We start from the raw sequence: 18,886 nt of genomic DNA on the forward strand, positions 1-18,886 counted from the left end.
TTTGACACTTCGCCTCCCTGAGCATTGTCATTCCACTCCAAATGAGGCAGGAGATCATGACTGATTGATGCGTGAGAGGCCCGCAGAGCTGTCATGGCCCATCCTCAGCAAACCTTTTCTGAAGGCAGCCTCCAATTAATCTGCTCCCTAGAGCTTCTCACAAGCCCGAGTGGAGTCTCTCTCTCTCTCTCTCTCTCTCTCTCTCTCTCTCTATTTCTCGCTCTCAATCTCTAATTTGCTCTCTCCTTCACTTGCTCCATCTCTCTACCCTCTCTTCTTCTCTCCCTCTCTTTCTCTGTCCTCTCACTCCAGTCTCTGAAGTGTCAGCTTTGGCTCAAACAGCTTCCACAAGCTGTAGGAGAGTCTCTCTCTCTCTCTCTCTTGAAAAAATACACTGGGAGCAGATTAAGTCAAGGCTTCCTCAATCTCAATCAAGGGCCCCCTTGGTCTAAATCAGTCAGATGTTAAATCTGGTCAGTGAGTCTCGGGGAAGTAGTGATTTAGAAGCAGTAGTATCTTTACCCTGCAGAAGAGGCAAAGCAGGCTTTGTATCTCACTTGACCCAGTCCTTTCAGTCTACTTCCCATAATAGCCGGAGCACTAGAGGAGTCAGTGTGAGAGGAAACCATAATGAGCTCTGTGAGCTGTAAGCATTACATTTCTACTGATAATCGAACATACTACAGACATACAGCGCAGGCTTATAGAGACCAACGAATATAAAAGTATATATTAGTAACATTACTAGTAATTAATTACTATTAATACTCATGTTCATGTTGATGACTGATTGTAACTATGCCTCAGCAGTTAGTTTCTCTTATGAGCTCTAGGGCTGGTTCATCATCTTGTGCTCCTTGGACTGATCCTTTTCAGAGAGAATGCTGGAAATGAGTTCTATGTTGTCTCCATTCTACTCTGCTCTATTGGATCCCTAAGGAGTCGCTCTCTCTTCAACTCTGCTACACTGCTAAAAGGACTATATTCTGCACCATACATCACCTGCACCATACATCACCACCCCCTGCAGACTCAGGCACTGCTCTTGTTTGCCTGCCTGCCCTATCCCCACCTCCCAGCCTCCCAGTCTCTCCAGCTCTGCATCCTGGTGACACCCAACGACCTAAACCATCACCACCTCACGCCCAACGACCTAAACCATCACCACCTCACGCCCTGCCCCCGTCTGATGCCTCCTTGCCTGTGCCTGCTGAGGCGTCCACGACTCTGGCAGCCTTGACAGGGACATCAAGGAGGTGGTCATCCCCAAGCCCCCACCCCCACACCCCTCAATATCAGTGCAACACTCACCCCCACCATCACTGGATATTGCACCCCTCCCCCACACGGCAATCACGAACAATGAGGCGACAACGACCTCAGTCAACAGCCATCAGACACACAGATCCCAGATGCACCCCTCCCCCTCCCCTCCCCTTACACCCATCATCACAGGAAAACAAGTGAGCGCTAAACTAAAGAAACTGAACACGAGCCACTGAAGCACATCTTCAATCTAAGTCTACGCCTTGTAGAGTTAGTTCCAACACTGTGGAAGACATGTCTCACCCCTGTCCCTAAAAAGCCACATCCTAGTGAGCTTAATGACTACAGACCTGTCGCTCTAACATCACATGTGATGAAGACAATGGAGCGACTCGTCTTAGGTATGCTCAGACCCCAGGTACGCCATGCACTAGACCCGTTACAGTTTGCATACCAGGAGAAAGTGGGTGTGGACGATGCCATCACTTATCTTCTACACAGGACACATTCTCACCTGGACAAGGGGAAAAGTGCTGTGAGAATCATGTTCTTTGATTTCTCAAGTGCTTTTAACACCATTCAGCCCCTCAGACTGGGAGACAAGCTCTTGCAGATGGGTGTGGACGCTCACCTGGTAACCTGGATCACAGATTACCTGACTGAGCGACCACAGTTTGTCAGACTGAAGAACTGTCTCTCTGACACTGTGATCAGCAGCACCGGAGCGCCACAGGGAACTGTGCTCTCTCCAGTCCTGTTCACCTTGTACACATCTGACTTCTGCTACAACACTGAGTCATGCCACATGCAGAAGTTTTCTGACGATACTTCAATTGTGGAGTGTACAACACTTCAAAGACCAAGGAGATGGTGGTGGATTTCCGCAGGTCTAAGCCCACTCTGCTACCAGTCTCCATTGATGGGGTCAATGTCGAGGTGGTAAGCACCTACAAGTACCTGGGTCTCCACCTGGACAATAAACTGGACTGGTCAGCCAACACTGACGTACTCTACAAGAAAGGGCAGAGCAGGCTGTACTTCCTGAGGAGGCTGCGCTCCTTCAATGTGTGCAGCAAGCTCCTCAGGATGTTCTACCAGTCTGTTGTTGCCAGCGTCCTCTTCTATGCAGTGGTATGTTGGGGAGGAAGCACAAAGAAGAAGGATGCGGGGCGACTTGACAGGCTGGTAAGGAAAGCTGGCTCTGTAGTGGGAGCCGAACTGGGGTGCATCACTTCAATATCTGACAAAAGGACCCTGAACAAACTGATCAACATCTTGGACAATGAGTGTCATCCACTCCACAGCACTATTGTTAAGCAGAAGAGCCTGATCAGCTGGAGACTTCGCTCACTGCCTTGCACAACAGACAGACTGAGGAAGTCATTCATCCCCAGGGCCATTGAACTGTTCAATGCATCACTTAAGGGAAGGGAGAAAGAGGAGAAATCTGTCTGCCTCTTCACCACCTCCATGTTGTAGTAGTTCATACAGTGTACGGTAATGATAGCAGTACTAGAGTAAATACGGTAATGGTATTGGCCACTCTCGCCTTGGGGCATTTCTGTATCAGAACTGAAGCACGAAGTAAACTGCACTTACCATGGCTCCGTGTCTCCGTGTGCTATTATTCATGCACAAATACTACAGTGGCGACGAGGTAACAAAGTTAACAAATCCACATCAGTGAAGGGTACTGAAGATTTCTGAAACTCCTTGAAAAGGCAACATTCCGCCTGTTTTTCTGGTTTGAAAGAAATCGAAACTGCTAGCTGCTGAAACGGCTAAGCTTGCCATCAGAGCTAGGAAAGGGACAGATCCCTGAAAGCGCAAGAACGCCCTCTAGTGGTGAGTGAATATACTGTGAAAAAAAAATTGTCTTGCCAGACAAAGCAAGTTATAAAAGAAAAACGGAGATAAACAGGGAGAGCCAGGGAAAGAATATTGCTGAAAGAGATAGATAGATAGATAGATAGATAGATATACTTTAATTATCCCACAGGGAAATTCAGTTGTTTCAGCAGCCTTTAGAACATACAGCAAGCACACACACACACACACACACACACATAGTCCACATACATAAACAAGAAATTACCTCCACCCACAAGACATAGCATATGATAGCTGTCAAGGTACCATACACATCCAAGTACCAAAGTGTAACTGCCTTATATGACATAAATCAAGACAATTGCCTCCATATTAGATATAAAAGATTAAAAGATGAGTTGTCTCGCTCTACTCAAAGGAGAGTCGTTGTAAAGTGCTATTGCTGTGGGTAAGAAGGTTTTCTTATATCTGTCCTTGCTGCAACTGAGTTGGCGAAACTGCCAACTAAAAACACTTTGTTGTTTTGCCAGTGTACTGTGTAGGGGATGTGATGCATTGTCCATGATGTGTAACAATTTCTGCAACATCCTCCTTTCCACCACCAACTCTAGAGGCTCTAGAGTAGTCCCCAGCACAGAGCCTGCTATATAAATAAAACACTTGAAGAAATGGCATTGATAGGAAGAGTCCCAGAATTTGACAGTAAGAAAGAAGATTTTGATTCATATTTAGAACGATTTGAAAGATGGCTGTCAGCAAATGAGATTGATGCTGGGAAGAAAGCAGACGTGTTTCTGAGTGTCTTGGGTCCCACTGAATATGGACTGTTGAAAAACTTGATTGCACCTCAGAAGGTTACGGAAGTGTCATACGACAACATCACACATGCCCTGTCACTGCATTTTAAGCCTAAGCCCATTTTGATTGCAGAACGATTCAGATTCTACAAAAGACAGCAAAAACAAGAGGAAACAGTGACTGAATACATGCTTGTACTGAAGAAATTAGAGAGCACTTTGGACAATTTCTCAATGATGCCCTCAGAGATCAATTTGTTTGTGGTCTCTCAGGGGAGGGATATCACAAGCGGCTATTATCTGAAAAAGATCTTACATTCAAAAAGGCCTGCGATATTGCACTTGCTCTTGAGTTGGCTTACAAAGACACAAAAGAATTGAGAGAACATGCTGATAAACCAAAAGGGGCAGTTCACAGAGTCTTCAACACTTCAGGTGACCGGCGGCATCACAAGAAGAGTAGCAGTTCATGTTACAACCGGCAGGAGGATGTAAGAGCTAAACTTCGCTCGTCTACAGAGAAGAAGCAGAAGTGCTATCGATGTGGCAAGGACAATCATCAGTCAACTGAATGCTACTATCGCACCGAAACATGCCACGGCTGTGGGAAAGTCGAACATCTAAAAAGAGTCTGCAAGAAAACAAAGCATAATGACAAAGCTCAAATGGTGAATGCAACTGGAGAAACTGATGACTCAGATGATTGTAAGGATGACGTACTGCACCTGTTTACAATGTACACCGCTCAAGAAAAAAAAGATGACATTTTTGCCAAATTAGAACTAGCTGGTAAACCAGTGAATATGCAAGTTGATACAGGCGCATCCGTGTCCTTGATTCCAGAGTCTCTCTATCATGAGCAACTGAAGAACTGTTCTCTGCAGCCAGCAGCCATTCATCTGTCTTCATACACAGGAGACACCATCCTGTGCTTGGGAAAGTCCTGGTGCCAGTGAAGTATGAGGGACATGAGTGGAAGCTGCCACTTGTGGTGGTGAAAGGCAGTAAACCGCCATTACTGGGAAGAAATTGGCTGCAGAAGATAAAGCTGAACTGGGGAAAGATCTTCAGTCCTCAAGGCTGCGAGAAAAATGAACAGCTCACCCTGCAAGCAATGCTTGAAAAGCACAAAGATCTCTTCAAAGATGGATATGGTAAGATCAAAGACTTCAGAGCGAAGATTAGAGTGCAAAGTGAAGCCCATTTTCCACAAACCACGACCAGTACCTTATGCGTTGAGGGAATCAGTGGAAAAAGAGCTTGAACGCTTACAGAAGAATGGCATCATAACACAAGTGGAAAGGAGTGAATGGGCGGCGCCTATTGTCGTTGTACCAAAGAAAGACAAGGCAGTGAGATTGTGCGGTGATTACAAAGTGACCGTGAATCGATGCATACTCCCGGAAGAATATCCACTTCCAAATGCTGAGGACTTGTTTGCTACTCTGGTCGGCGGAACAGTTTTCAGTAAGCTAGACTTGTCCTTCGCTTATCAACAACTGCAATTAGATCCAGAGTCAGAGCAGTATCTTACAGTAAACACACACAAAGGCCTCTTCAGATACCATCGCCTTGCCTATGGAGTTTCCACAGCTCCAGCAGTGTTTCAACACACAATGGACCAAATACTGCATGGAATGGAGAACGTTGTGTGCTTTATGGATGACATTCTGGTGTCAGCACCTACAAAGGAAGAACACCTAGCAATCAAGTGCCGATCAAATGATGGCAAGACTGGAAAAGTATGGTGTGAGAATCAAGCTTTCCAAGTGTGCATTCCTGCAAGACTCAGTGGAGTACCTAGGGTACAGAATAGATGCACAGGGACTGCACCCAACCACAAGCAAGGTCGAGGCCATAGTAAACGCACCAGCTCCACAAAATGTTACAGAGTTAAGATCATTTTTGGGGTTGCTTAATTACTATGGGAAATTTTTGGCAAATCTGTCCACATTGCTGCACCCACTTCACCAGCTGCTACAAACTGAAACACCATGGAAGTGGTCATCACAATGTGAAGATGCATTCAAGGGCTGTAAACAGCATCTCCTAAATAGCAAATGTCTTGCACACTATGATCCAGAGAAGCCTCTCAGGCTAGCTTGTGATGCCAGTCCATATGGTGTCGGAGCAGTAATATCTCATGTTCTTACATCTAGTGAAGAGCAACCAATTGCTTTTGCATCAAGAACTCTCTCATCAAGTGAGAAGAATTACGCTCAAATTGAGAAAGAAGCATTGAGCATAATTTTCGGTGTGTAGAAGTTCCATAAATACCTATATGGTAGGAAGTTTGTGTTGTTGACAGACCACAAACCACTTCTGACAATTCTAGGCCCCAAAACTGCAGTTCCAACTCTCGCTGCGCTCCGCATGCAACACTGGGCCTTAATCCTGTTGCCGTATGATTATGACATTCAGTACAGGCGATCCAGTGACCACGCCAATGCTGCTGCATTGTCACGTCTCCCATGTAAGCACGACACTGATGATGTTACAGATGATGGTGGAGTACTCTGTGTCTCCCATGTTGATGAGCTGCCTGTTTCAGCAAAAGACATTGCAGAAGAGACAAGACATGACCCAATCCTTTCCAAAGTTCTTGTTCTGACATTGTCAGGATGGCCAAAGTTTGTGCCAAATCCAGACCTTAAACCATTCTATCTGAAAAAGGACCAGTTGTCTACAGACCAGGGATGTATTCTCTGGGGGTCAAGGGTCATTATACCACCAAAGTTCAGACAGAGACTGTTGTCGGATGTACATGATGGACATCCTGGAATAACACGAATGAAGACATTAGCCCGAAGTTTCCTGTGGTGGCCGGGACTAGATCAAGAGATAGAGAACTTTGTTGGTCAGTGTGCTGCATGTGAGATCACACTGAACAAGCCTGCAGTAGCACCCCTCCATCCTTGGTCGTGGGCTACGTCACCGTGGGAAAGAATTCATGTTGATTTTGCTGAAATCAATAAGCAGCACTACTTGCTGGTAGTGGATGTCTAGAAGTGGCTAGAAGTCCTGCCTACACTGCAGACAACAGCTGAGAAGACTGCACATCTTCTCAGAAACCTTTTTGCATCATATGGCCTGCCAAAGGTGTTGGTGTCAGACAATGGCCCTCCATTTACATCAGCAGAGTTTGAGCAGTTTCTCAAGAATAATGGAGTCCACCATGTTCTATCACCACCCTACCATCCTGCATCCAATAGAGCAGTTGAGCGAGCTGTGCAGACATTCAAGAAAGCCTGGACTCGATTGGAAGCGCAGTCTGTGTCACTCCATCAACGGCTTGCTCGGTTCCTGTTCACATACAGAGACACTCCTCACACAGTCACTGAGCGCACCCTGGCTGAAATGTTTCTGAAGAGACAACCACACACTCACCTGTCATTATTGAAGCCTGACATGTCGGAAGTAGTGCTCAAGCATCAGCTACAGCAGAAAAAGGCTCATGACAAGCGAGCAAGGCCACTCCGGACGTTTAAACTGGAAGAGAGGGTGTTAGTTCGGGATTTCAGACATCCAAAGAAGCTGTGGATTCCAGGGACGATTCTGCAACGAAGAGGACCTCTGACCTATGAGGTACAAGTTGGTCACCGTCAAGTTAAGGTGCATGTGGATCACCTGCGTGCATCTAAAGCATCATATTCACCAAGCAGAAGGGATGACGATGATTTCTTGGAGTACTCAGCAGGCTGTGAGGATCCAGCAGAAAGCACAGAGCCAGAAAATGTTGCTGCTGGTCCATCTCAGGAAGGGCAACAAGAGCGCCGCAATCCAGAAAGGCAGCGGTCAGCACCAACTAGACTGAATCTCTAAGTGTTCATGTAGAGATGAGTTTATATATTATTCATGTTCAGAGTGCTTACTGCTATGTTAATGAAGTTTGTATATGTGGTATAACTTAGCACTGCATATTATGTTTACAGGAATAATGATAACAGTAAAGTTATTTAGTCTTGTTGTCAAAGGTTACAATCTAGGGGGAGGAGTGTAGTAGTTCATACAGTGTACGGTAATGATAGCAGTACTAGAGTAAATACGGTAATGGTATTGGCCACTCTCATCTTGGGCATTTCTGTATCAGAACTGAAGCACGAAGTAAACTGCACTTACCGTGGCTCCGTGTCTCCGTGTGCTATTATTCATGCACAAATACTACACATGTCTTGAACTGTCTGTCCACTAGCCACTTTACCATTGTCTTCTGCCTCACTGTTTGCATGCTTTATTAGCACATATGCACAACCCCTCCCTCCATGCCACAGCCGAACTGTGACCACACTTATACCTTTCTTAATATAGTTATTTATATATAGATATATAGACTTAATGTGGGCTAGAGTTTTTCATTTTCAGTTACCCTGAAGTTGCACACATGGGCTTAAAGTGGATTTAATCCATCTACACCACAGATCTTTCTGTACTGAAACACCACAACATGAGTTTTGTCTTCAGTGTATACCATACCTGACTGTATCTTATATCCTGCTGCTCCTGGAATGTGGGCTGCCTATTTTATTCAGTTTCCTCACACACTCTGCTCCTGTCGTCATCTTTAAAGTATTTTTCCATGATTCATTTAAGGGTTTTGTGCTTTTCTTGAGATAGTGAAGAGAGATAGGACATGAGTTGGTGAGAGATTGGGAACGGGATCAAGTAATTACCGCAGGTCAGATTGAAGGTCATTTTAATTGACAGACAGACTAAAACATTGTGTGTTTTTGCTTGGATAGCAGTCTTCTTGGCTCTCACCAAGACCCAGTTATCCTCATCCTGTCTTGCTGTTGTTTCTGATGGCTTGGATCTTGTTCTTGGCTTTGAGCTGACTCTTTCGGATCTGTCTATGGAACTCTCTGGAGGTGCAAGAATCTAGCTGTCTCTTCACTTTGGATCCAATGTGACTGTGGAATCCCCAGGTGCTTATTGTCTGGTATGTCAGCTATATGTCCTTCAGTGTCCAACTGCAACTCTCCTAATGGCAAGTCATCATTGTCACAAGTGTCACCTAGCGAGAAGGACTATATGTTATCAATACTTCACTCATTATTTCATTCAGTTTGAGCTCATCCAATTAGAGGTGGTAGCTGATCAGGGATGGATTACTGCACGGGCCTACCGGGCCCAAGGGGTCAGGGGGCCCTGAAGCCCAAGCCTTTGCATGGAATCATTGCCTCAATATCAAAAAATCAGGATGTAGGCTATGAATCTTATTGAATTTAGCATTGGCCATCCCCAAAATGCACCAGAATACAGGAAATCACATCAAACAAATGAAAACATTTCTGGGGGAGGACCCCCAAACACCCCCTCCCACATATGTGACAATTAGTGGGGGGCCCTTAATACATCTGTGCCCAGAGGCCCAAAAGTTCATAATCCGTCTATGTAGCTGATGATAGCTCCACTGTTGAAATCTGTCCCAATACCAACTCTTGCTGTTGATAGTCTCTCATATACGCACAATCAATGAATACTTGTGAAGCACATCTTGATGACATTTTTTCCACAGTGTCTTATTTTCCCTGGTATCGTGACTGATATTCAAGTGTGTGTGTGCCATTGAATCACAAGACCTCTTGTTCAGTCGAGCAGTTCATCCAAATCTTGTATCTGCTCCATCTTGCAGCAGATGGTGTTTCAGGCCTCTGCTGTTCTGCTGTTTCCAACCCCCCGGGGTTTCTATTATGTGTCGTACAGGTAGATTGCTTTGTGATATTGCTGGCTGGGTGCATTGTCAAATTGCAGCACCAATTTGTGCACCAAATATTCAGCGGTCAATATATCACCATCTCCCTATCAAAAATACAAGGACAACAAGCACAGGAGAAGAGAAGAGAAGAGAAGAGAAGAGAAGAGGAAGAAGCACACAGCAAGTGGAGATGGATGAAACTGTTTTCTGGCATGATGCTTTTGTCAGAGAGCAGCTCATATAGCCTGCTGTCTGTGGATGTCGTAATTGGACGGATATGCCACCAGGTACTCTTGGCAGGTTATGTCATTCCACTGAGGTATAATTCAATTAGACTGAGTTTGTCTCTCTCACTCATCTTACTCTCTCTCTCTCTCTCTCACTCTCATTCGAAAACACTCTTCAACAGAAGGGTTCCCAGTGTGAAGGTAGCATGAGACATGATGCAAATCTATCCCAGGGTCAATTAAATAAGCTCTGACTAATGCCTGCTGCCGCATGTTGCAGTTTGGTACAGATGAGTATATTCCACCACTTAGTTGAGTCAGTCCAAGCTTGTGTTGAAAGTATTTTTCAATATTCATTTGACGTTCTCCCTCTCATTCGACGTCTTTTGCTCTGGTGAGTGTTTAAATGTCTTAACACCTATTATGGAGGATATGCCTGATTTAGACAAGGGCGCGCGGGGGAAGTACGGATTGTGATAAATACTTAGCGTATGTTTTTTAATTGTGCTGATGATTTGGCATTGTTAGCACCATGTTGTACCACTTAAGCTATGTGAGATAGAATCTGATGAGGAGCCAGATTTTGATCAGTTATCCCAGATAGATGTTCGATATGAAATGAAGCACACGTACAGTACAGTACACGCACACACGCACGCACGCACACACACACACACATACACACACACAGGAGGGACACTTCTCCTCCTGTTTTATTTATTTTTGTGCGTCTACTTCGCCACCGCCTCCCTCTCGATGAGCCCCATTTTCTTTCCAATTAAGCCCTTAATTGGCAAAGATAATAACGAGTTAATTATTCCACTCCATGCTAATAAAACCACAGCTGTCTCAGAGCCGTACTGCGCGTCTGCCAGCACGCTGCCTGTCGCACTGGAGACTCCACGCCGCATCAAGAGGAGCCATGCCAGAGACCATCAGTATTGATGGGGCCCCACTGTACGTCAAGGGAGACGCCGTGCCATTATTTATGTTGCGAAAGCTTTCTGATGCCATATTAGCAAATATAAACATTGCTTTTTAAACAGAGGGCTTGTTGACTAGTAATTAAACGTCTAAATCTCTTTGCGATAAAATAAGCCATGAATATGAGATGAGGTGGATACTGTTGCTTCTTGATGTTCTTAACCACTGTTGTTTGGACTGCATTTTTTTCCCTGAACGCAAATATTGTGTACGTGCTTTTGTCGTCACAAATCTGAGTAGAATGTTTGTCTTTTCTTCTTTACTCTGAGGTCATTTGTTTCTGTAGCAACATAGATAATGAACATACATCACACAATAACCTCAATGAACTTTCTACCTATAAACGTGCTGCTTGGGTCTGAAATGATATCTCCAACAGATTATGTTAATTTGTTCATTATGACATAATTAGTTCATGCTTTTGTCGTATAACAGACTCTTATCTGTGAGGTTCTCTGAACTCTCTCAAGCTCTTGAGCATGTCTCATCATTTGTGAACAATTAATCAGACTGTCGTTTTGCAAATGCCAGTGCACAACCTGCTTTTGACATGTTGACACATTGACAATTTGACAAGACTTAGTGGCTACTGCTCATGTTCTCTACATTGCCTGGCCGAGGTCTATACAGATAGTGTCCCTCTCAACCTCTGGTAAATCCCCTCTCACCACTTCTGCTTGATGCAGACCTCAAACTCAGGAGATGTCACCTCAGTTATATATTTTATTTTCTTTAACATTGATGATGAAAAAAGGACAGAATAACAATAAAAAGTAGAAAGAATGCAATCCTGAGACAGTTAGAAAATATATGTTCTAACCTAATTATTTTTATTGACATTTTAGTTATCTTGCATGTCATTTCCCATTTTATATTTTATTTTAATAAACATGTGCTGGAAGTGAGATAAAACAATGACATTTCTGAAGCCTTTACTGACCACATCTCTAGAGATGAACACATAAAATTAACTACAGCTTAACACTGGCAAAGATGATTGACAACCTCCTCCTCAGCGACACATCTGTCGTCACATGCCACCAATTCTTAAGCCTTCCACTCTTTGTGACCTTTAAGAAAATTGTGAATGTTCCGGAAACCACTGAGAACGAACCACATATTTTTCTTCATCTCTTTTCATCTAAATATCAAACATCATCAATCTAACAAGGGAGGCACATGGACCGCTCTGGGACCAATAGTTGAGAAAAAATATCACAATTACCGGCGGCTTCCGCCGCGCCGTTCAGAGACAGGAGAGTGACCTTAATTGGCAATCAGTGGAAGTGGGTAAGGGGGGAATGAGGTGGGAGATGGGGGTGTGAGAGCGGGATGCTCTGAAGGTGCGCTGCATGCCATCTTTCCTTCTTTCTTTCACGTGTGTTATTTGACACCGCCATTGTAACAGGGAAGTGTGGGTGGGTGGCTCCTTACAGAGCCAAGCATCAGAGCGACTTTGTTCACACATACATGCATACACACACACACACACACACACACACATACACACACACACACACACACACACACACTCATCACTGTATACACAAGGAAAACATACAACAAATTCACTTCTAAACTGCTCTCAGGGATCATCCAAACAAACCATTAAGGAGACTAGATTCAACAAGCACAGCTATAAAATGCAAGCAGACACCAGAGCCCAGTTTGTAATGGTTGCTGCCTCAGACAGTCCAGCACTGCATCTTGAATGCCCCCTGAGTTTAGTGAATAACAAATATTCATTCCCTTTACAATTTGGCTTTGTCAGATGTTATTTATTTATTTATTTATTTATTTATTTACTGAAGTGTCAGTGTCCCCTTAATAGGCCCAGTAACTTTGTATTGTATTTGTATTTGTGTGTGTGTGTGTGTGTGTGTGTGTGTGTGTGTGAGAGAGAGAGAGAGAGAGCAATAACATTTTACTGGAGGTCCACTGTGACTGGCAAAACATTTGCTGAATACTCTCTTTGTTTCGTTGCTCTTTTGCACTTCCCATCTTTAATGAAGGGTTAGTCCGATGTGCTGATAGATTTCTCAGCACAGCCAGTAGATGGCAGTGTTTCACAGTGAATTACATAACGGTGCATGCTTCAACTGCTCACTCTATCTAAAAGGCAGATTTAGATGTTATTGACATAGTGCAGTGGAAGAAAAGCACTGCTTTGCCCATGGAGAGTCACATTTAGGGCTTAGGTCCAGGAAGATTGGCGAAGAGTGCGTTTTGGTATTCAGGATTTTGACTTGACAAATGTGTGTGTATTATGTGTGTGTGAGAGAGAGTGTGTGTGTGTGTGTCTGTCAGGCTTGTGCAAAATTCCAGAATTGAATTGAAACTGGCTCTTAAATTCCAATTAAATTCTTGAATTTCACTTGCATTTCAGTTGAGGTAGCAAACAGGAAGCAGAATTGCAATTCGAATTGTGCACAACCCTGGTGTCTGTGAGAGTGTGAGAGAGAGAGAGAGAGAGAGAGAGAGAGAGAGAGAGAGAGAGAGAGAGAGAGAAAGAGCATACTGCTTGTGTGGGTGAATGTTTATGTGGCAATGTTGCACACCCAACAACCTATACACCAATGAGTATGGCATTAAAAATATGCAAGCTATGATTAATCACTTGACTTATGAGACCACATGCCGCTACTACAACACATGCTGGAACTGCACTTTGTGCTATCAACTGCAAAATACAATAATGGAATCAATGAGTCATTTCAATGTTCATCAAACTGAATGGTCTGTCTGGCTCCCTCATTTTAAAAGTTACACCAGAGCTGATTGAGATACAGCAGTAAATTGTAAGTAAAGATTGGAGACAAGATTTTACTAGAAATCACCCCAAGTGTTGACCAGGCTAATACACACAGACATACAAACACAGACTCTCTCATACAAAAACAGACTCTCTCTCTCTCTCTCTCTCTCTCTCTCTCTCTCTCTCTCTCTCTCTCTGTCACACACACACACATGCATGCACGCACACATGCACAGACACACACACACTCACGCACTCACGCACACACACACACATGCACGCACGCACGCACGCACGCACGGACACACACACACACACACACACAGTGGTTACAGGGACCAAATGTGTGGGTAATTGACAGACGGAGTAATGTCACTTAAAAGAGTGTGTGCTTGGTGGAAGCAGAGCTTAATGTAACAATGTAGTCTCCTCTCATGTCTGTCTGGCTGAGGCCTCATTAAGGTGCCACGTCCTAATGAAGTGGAGATGATTTTATTTGAAGAGAATATACAACGAGAGCTGGAGAAGGGGAAGGGTGGGGGTAGGAGGGGAGTGGAAGGGTGGGGGTAGGAGGGGAGTGGAAGGGTGGGGGTAGGAGGGGAGTGGAAGGGTGGGGGTAGGAGGGGAGTGGAGGGGAAAAAAATAGAAAAAGATGACTGGGAAAAAACTCCGCAGCAGATGGTGTTGCTTTATCTCAAATGAAAAACATCTGGAGACGAGTGGCAAAGACGCAGGCACTGTAGCGCTGCCATATTTAGCCATCATACGATGACGGCCAGAGCAGACGGGAGAAATGAACTTTAATTGCTCACGGGGAGTGACAGTGAGAAGAAGAAGAAGAAGAAGAAGAAGAAGAAGAAGAAGAAGAAAAATAATAATAATAATAAGAAGAAGAAGAAGAAGAAGAAGAAGAAGAAGAAGGTGAAGAAGAAGCAGAGGATGATAAGAAGAAGAAGAGATGAAGAGATGGCAGAGGAGGTGCTGTACTTCCTCTCTGTTCACGTTCACTTTGAAGCTGACCTTCTCGCTCGGCTCGGTCGTCCTATAATTTCTCTGTCTTTGGGGGCCAGTGTCGTGCGCGTCGGTGAGCGCGGGAATCTGAACGCGAGGTTTTGTGGGCAGCGGGCTGTTTTATGAAGGATTGACTCACCTGCTGCGAATGAGCCGGGGGGCGTAGGTTGATTCAGTGTCCGTCGCCCTCGGATGCAGAGCAGAATAAGGAGTTGTATTGATTGTTGTCTTCGGGTTTTACAGCAGTGTGCTGAGTTATTGGGCACTGAGAGACCGCAAGACAGCAGAGAGAGAGAGAGAAAGAGGAGAGAGAGAGAGAGAGAGAGAGAGAGAGAGAGAGAGAGAGAGAGAGAGAGAGTGGGAGAGCTGAGCCTCGTCAGCAATTCACCCCACAGTCATAAACAAGGGCTTTCTCGCAGAGCCCAGTGGCACACACATATACAGCCGCAACACGCTGCAATTCAATCATTTGCTGACCATTTGAGTGACTCGCTCCCTGGTCTAGGGGAGAGTCTTTTTTTTTTTTGCAGCAGCACTGGCCAGATATTCCACACGTGTTTTGGACTGTGCACAAACATTCCCACCACACCACACCACACCGCACACCGCAGAAACAAAGCCGAAAAAGTGGAAGCAAGACAGAAAACTTCCTCCCCACAAAGTGACCTCCCTGGGACCGTGTAAGCTGTGGAAGGCTTTGCTGTGTATGCCGCATGCCTGCACAGGTCTCTGTGTGTATGCACTGGCCCTGATTTGCTTCCATCATCAGGGAATTAACGGGCCATGTATTGGCTTTAACTGTTTCTAGATAGTGATCAGTATAAGGCTGGAACACAATTATCTTAATTAGGCCTGAAAGGGAGGATTACCTTTTGGTCAGCATTCTTCCGAGCGAGGCAAACAAGGCAAACACACACACACACACACACACACACACACACACACACGCGCGCGCACACACACACACAAACACGCCGCACACACACACACACACACACACATGTAGCCTACACAAACATTGGACAAACAGATACACAGATACACACACACTTTCTCTCTCTATTTTTTGCAGCACAGTCGATGGATTTTTGATGGGTCAGATATTTTCCGCTCAGCCTCATTTCTGCATCTTAATTCGCCCCTGCATCTCCCCTTTTCTCAACCCACTTCCCTCACCCTCATCCACACAACTCACCCGTGCCTGCTGAATCCCAAATCGTTTTTTTTAAAACTCAACTCCATTTCTCTCAAGACCCCCCCCCCCCTCCAATCCTCTCCTCCAAAACACACACACACACACGCACACTCTAGATCTTCTCACTTTTCAGATGCAAGGAAATTGTCACCATGGCAACAGGCAGTAAGCCAAACAGAGGCGGTGGCAACGGTACTCCCCCCTCCCTTCTCTCTCTCTCTCTCTCTTCTATTTTAGGGGCCTGTGTGAAGAGATGCAGAGAAAAAGAAGAAGAGAGACATGAGTGATTGAAACACACGGAGAGAGAGATGGAGAGAGAGAGAGAGAGAGAGAGAGAGAGAGAGAGAGAGAGAGAGAGAGAGAGAGAGAAAGAGTGAGTGAGTATAAGCTTAAGAAACGTAACAGGCGTGAGGGAGCCCAAGATGAGACTGGCCAGCTGGGGCTCTGAGCGTGTGTGTGCTTGTGCTTGTGTGTGTGTGTGTGTGTGTGTGTGTGTGTGTGTGTGTGTTTGTGCGCATGGCAGGGAGGCAGGCCTGGCTGTGTAGCTGACAGGACGGGAGACGGCGGAGGGATCTCCGAGTCGGTGGGTGGGCCTCTCAGCTAGCTGGTGCCTGCATCCGAGACATTTTGCCCACAGCTCACTGCGGCAGCGCTGAGACGGTGCCGGTGGTTGGTGAGGGCACTGCGGTGCTTCCCGCAGCCTGCTGCGGCACCTCCTCACGCGCCGGCTGTTGTGGATGTTAAGTGAGCCTTTGTGTGGCAAGCTGCTGTAGATAAAACAGATACCCTTGGTGCTCTGCTGTACCAAGGTCAAGGGTTCAACAGGCTTGAGGCAGATAACGTGGGTATCTGTACAGTAGAATACATTAGATTTGGTAAGAGGTCCTATGAAATCATTTCGTCTGTCTGTGCTGTATGTCTTACAGGTTCAAAGGCACTTCAAAAGAGGTTCTAAAGGGTTCTAGAGCATCATACTCTAGAAAGCACTAATATGGTCTTAGCTATCTTAACTGTATTCCATTTGGACAGCTTCATTGGAGCCACAGTCATAGACAGACTAAAGGGGCTTTGTTCTAAAAGAGGCACCCCACAGGGACAACAGGAACATGATAATGTTGAAGAGTGTGGCAGTTATGAGAGTAAATATTGTGATAGTCATTAGGGGTCGACAAACATGCTGTGTGTGTGTGTGTGTGCGTGTGAGAGAGTGAGAGAGTGAAAGAGAGACAGATGAAGATCATAAAGCTTTGGCAACATCACTGATCTAAATGTCATTCCACCATTTGGTCATCCTTTCATAGCTATTATTTTAATGTCAGAATATAGTTAGGGCAGTGTGAAGAACAATTATTAAATGTGTATTTTTTATTATTATTAATAATAGTATCTCTTCAATTAACATTGCAGGTACAGAATAAAAAAAGAGAAGAATCCAAAACAGGAGAGACAAACGGAACCTAAATCTTTAGTCTCAGAACTGTGAAAGTGCCTGAAATTATTCTGTGCTATATATTATTATTATCATCATTATTTTTTTTTTGAAATCATCAATATTATTATAAATGTTCATAAAACAATTTGCCACTCACTTGGAAAATGCAAACATTGGTTTTATGAATGTGGCTAGATTGTCTTCATCTTATTACGATTTTTCAATTTATATACACAATGTCATAGAATACAAGAAAACCAAAAAGAGAGAAATGCAAAAAGAAAAAAAAAGAAAGATTCTGACTGGTTCCTTCTTGGATTCCCGTTCGGCCCATGCTGCACTAGTGGCTTCTGCGACTTCAGACTGGACAAAGTTTGACATGTAAGGACTCTGTATCTCCATGGAACACCGAACGCCTCCACAGTAAAAATAAAAAACAGAATTTTTTTGAGAACCTTAGACATCTACAAATGTCGAAACTCAGTAAAGGAACTTGTTAAAATGAAATGGTGTCCAAGGGCAGAGTGTTGGCGTATAACTCCTTTTTGAGTGGTATGTGTGTATATATATGTGGGTGTGTGTGTGTGTGTGTGTCTTTCACATCCTGCCTAAAGAAGGGAAGGGAAGGGGACACAACATTTTGCATAAAGTCTGTCCTTCCACAACTCAGATTTTGTCATTTAAAAGAATACAAAAGAACCCCTTAATTTCTTGTAGAGGGTCCAGAGGCAATACCCTCATGCTGCCCTTGGAGAGAACAACAGAAGAATTTCATCTTGCTACCTCGCCCCAATCAAGCAGTACCCCGAATATATCAGAATAGACTGATTAAAAAAGGAAATACTGCCCTTAGCATTGGACACGAGCTTTGGTTTCACTTATTTCAGGACCATGTCTGTCCTTCATACAGCTGCTGTATGATTGAGTCAGAAGGGTGATTTATCATGGCTTGAACTGAATTTTTGATTGACATGGTATTCCTACAAAGCCTCGGGATAGGAGAGAAGGCAATGTCTTGTCATGATTGATTCACAACAAAATATTTATGTTTCATTCCCTGTTTTTACCAATGTGATTTTTGTTTTACCCTGGGGTGATCCGATATGCTCGGGGTAATGTTTTCATCGCACTGCACAAGTAAAGAGAAGTAATGAACAACTCCTTCCCTCCTGCTCGACTTTGCTTCCAAACCTGTGTGGAACGACAGAGCACACCAGCAAATGGAGGCCGGACCTTGACACAGAAAAGAGGAAGGTAGGAGGAAGTGTTGTCATGGCAGTACCCAACTCTTCTAGACAGGAAGTGAAAGAGTGCATATCTGATGCAGTGCCACCCCTATCCGGCAGGTGGCGCTCTCTATGGAGTAGCAGGGAGGCACTAAGCGGAGGTCAACAGGTTTTCATATGCAGTAAGTGATGAAGAAAACTATTCAAAATTGTGTTTTCAGTAATGATAAGCACTTTCTTCCATTGTGAAATGTGTTTGTAAATATATATATATATTCATATATATAGATAGATATTTATATTATAAATTGAATACATATCTAGCTATGCACACTCAGAAATGACACCTTCATCATGGGAAAAATGTCCTTGCAACACAAATATATATTCTCCCTCCCACACCTAAGCATGATTTAAGACTTTGACAGAAACATTAAAAATACTTTGCAATTTTTTTAATCTTAAATT

General features: G+C 44.4%; 1 protein-coding gene across 1 annotated transcript in view; it reads right to left on the bottom strand.

Moving 5' to 3' along the window:
- Window positions 1-6,353: 6,353 nt before the first annotated feature.
- The window catches only part of LOC121699041 (interleukin-1 receptor accessory protein-like 1-B), a 257,928-nt gene continuing 245,395 nt past the window's right edge, over window positions 6,354-18,886 (bottom strand). Inside the window, 2 exon segments of the mRNA XM_042081640.1 lie at window positions 6,354-6,435; window positions 15,120-15,129. Coding sequence (XP_041937574.1) covers window positions 6,354-6,435; window positions 15,120-15,129 — 92 coding nt within the window.

The sequence above is a fragment of the Alosa sapidissima genome, chromosome 23 (genome assembly GCF_018492685.1).
Source record: "Alosa sapidissima isolate fAloSap1 chromosome 23, fAloSap1.pri, whole genome shotgun sequence".
NCBI lineage: Eukaryota > Metazoa > Chordata > Actinopteri > Clupeiformes > Clupeidae > Alosa > Alosa sapidissima.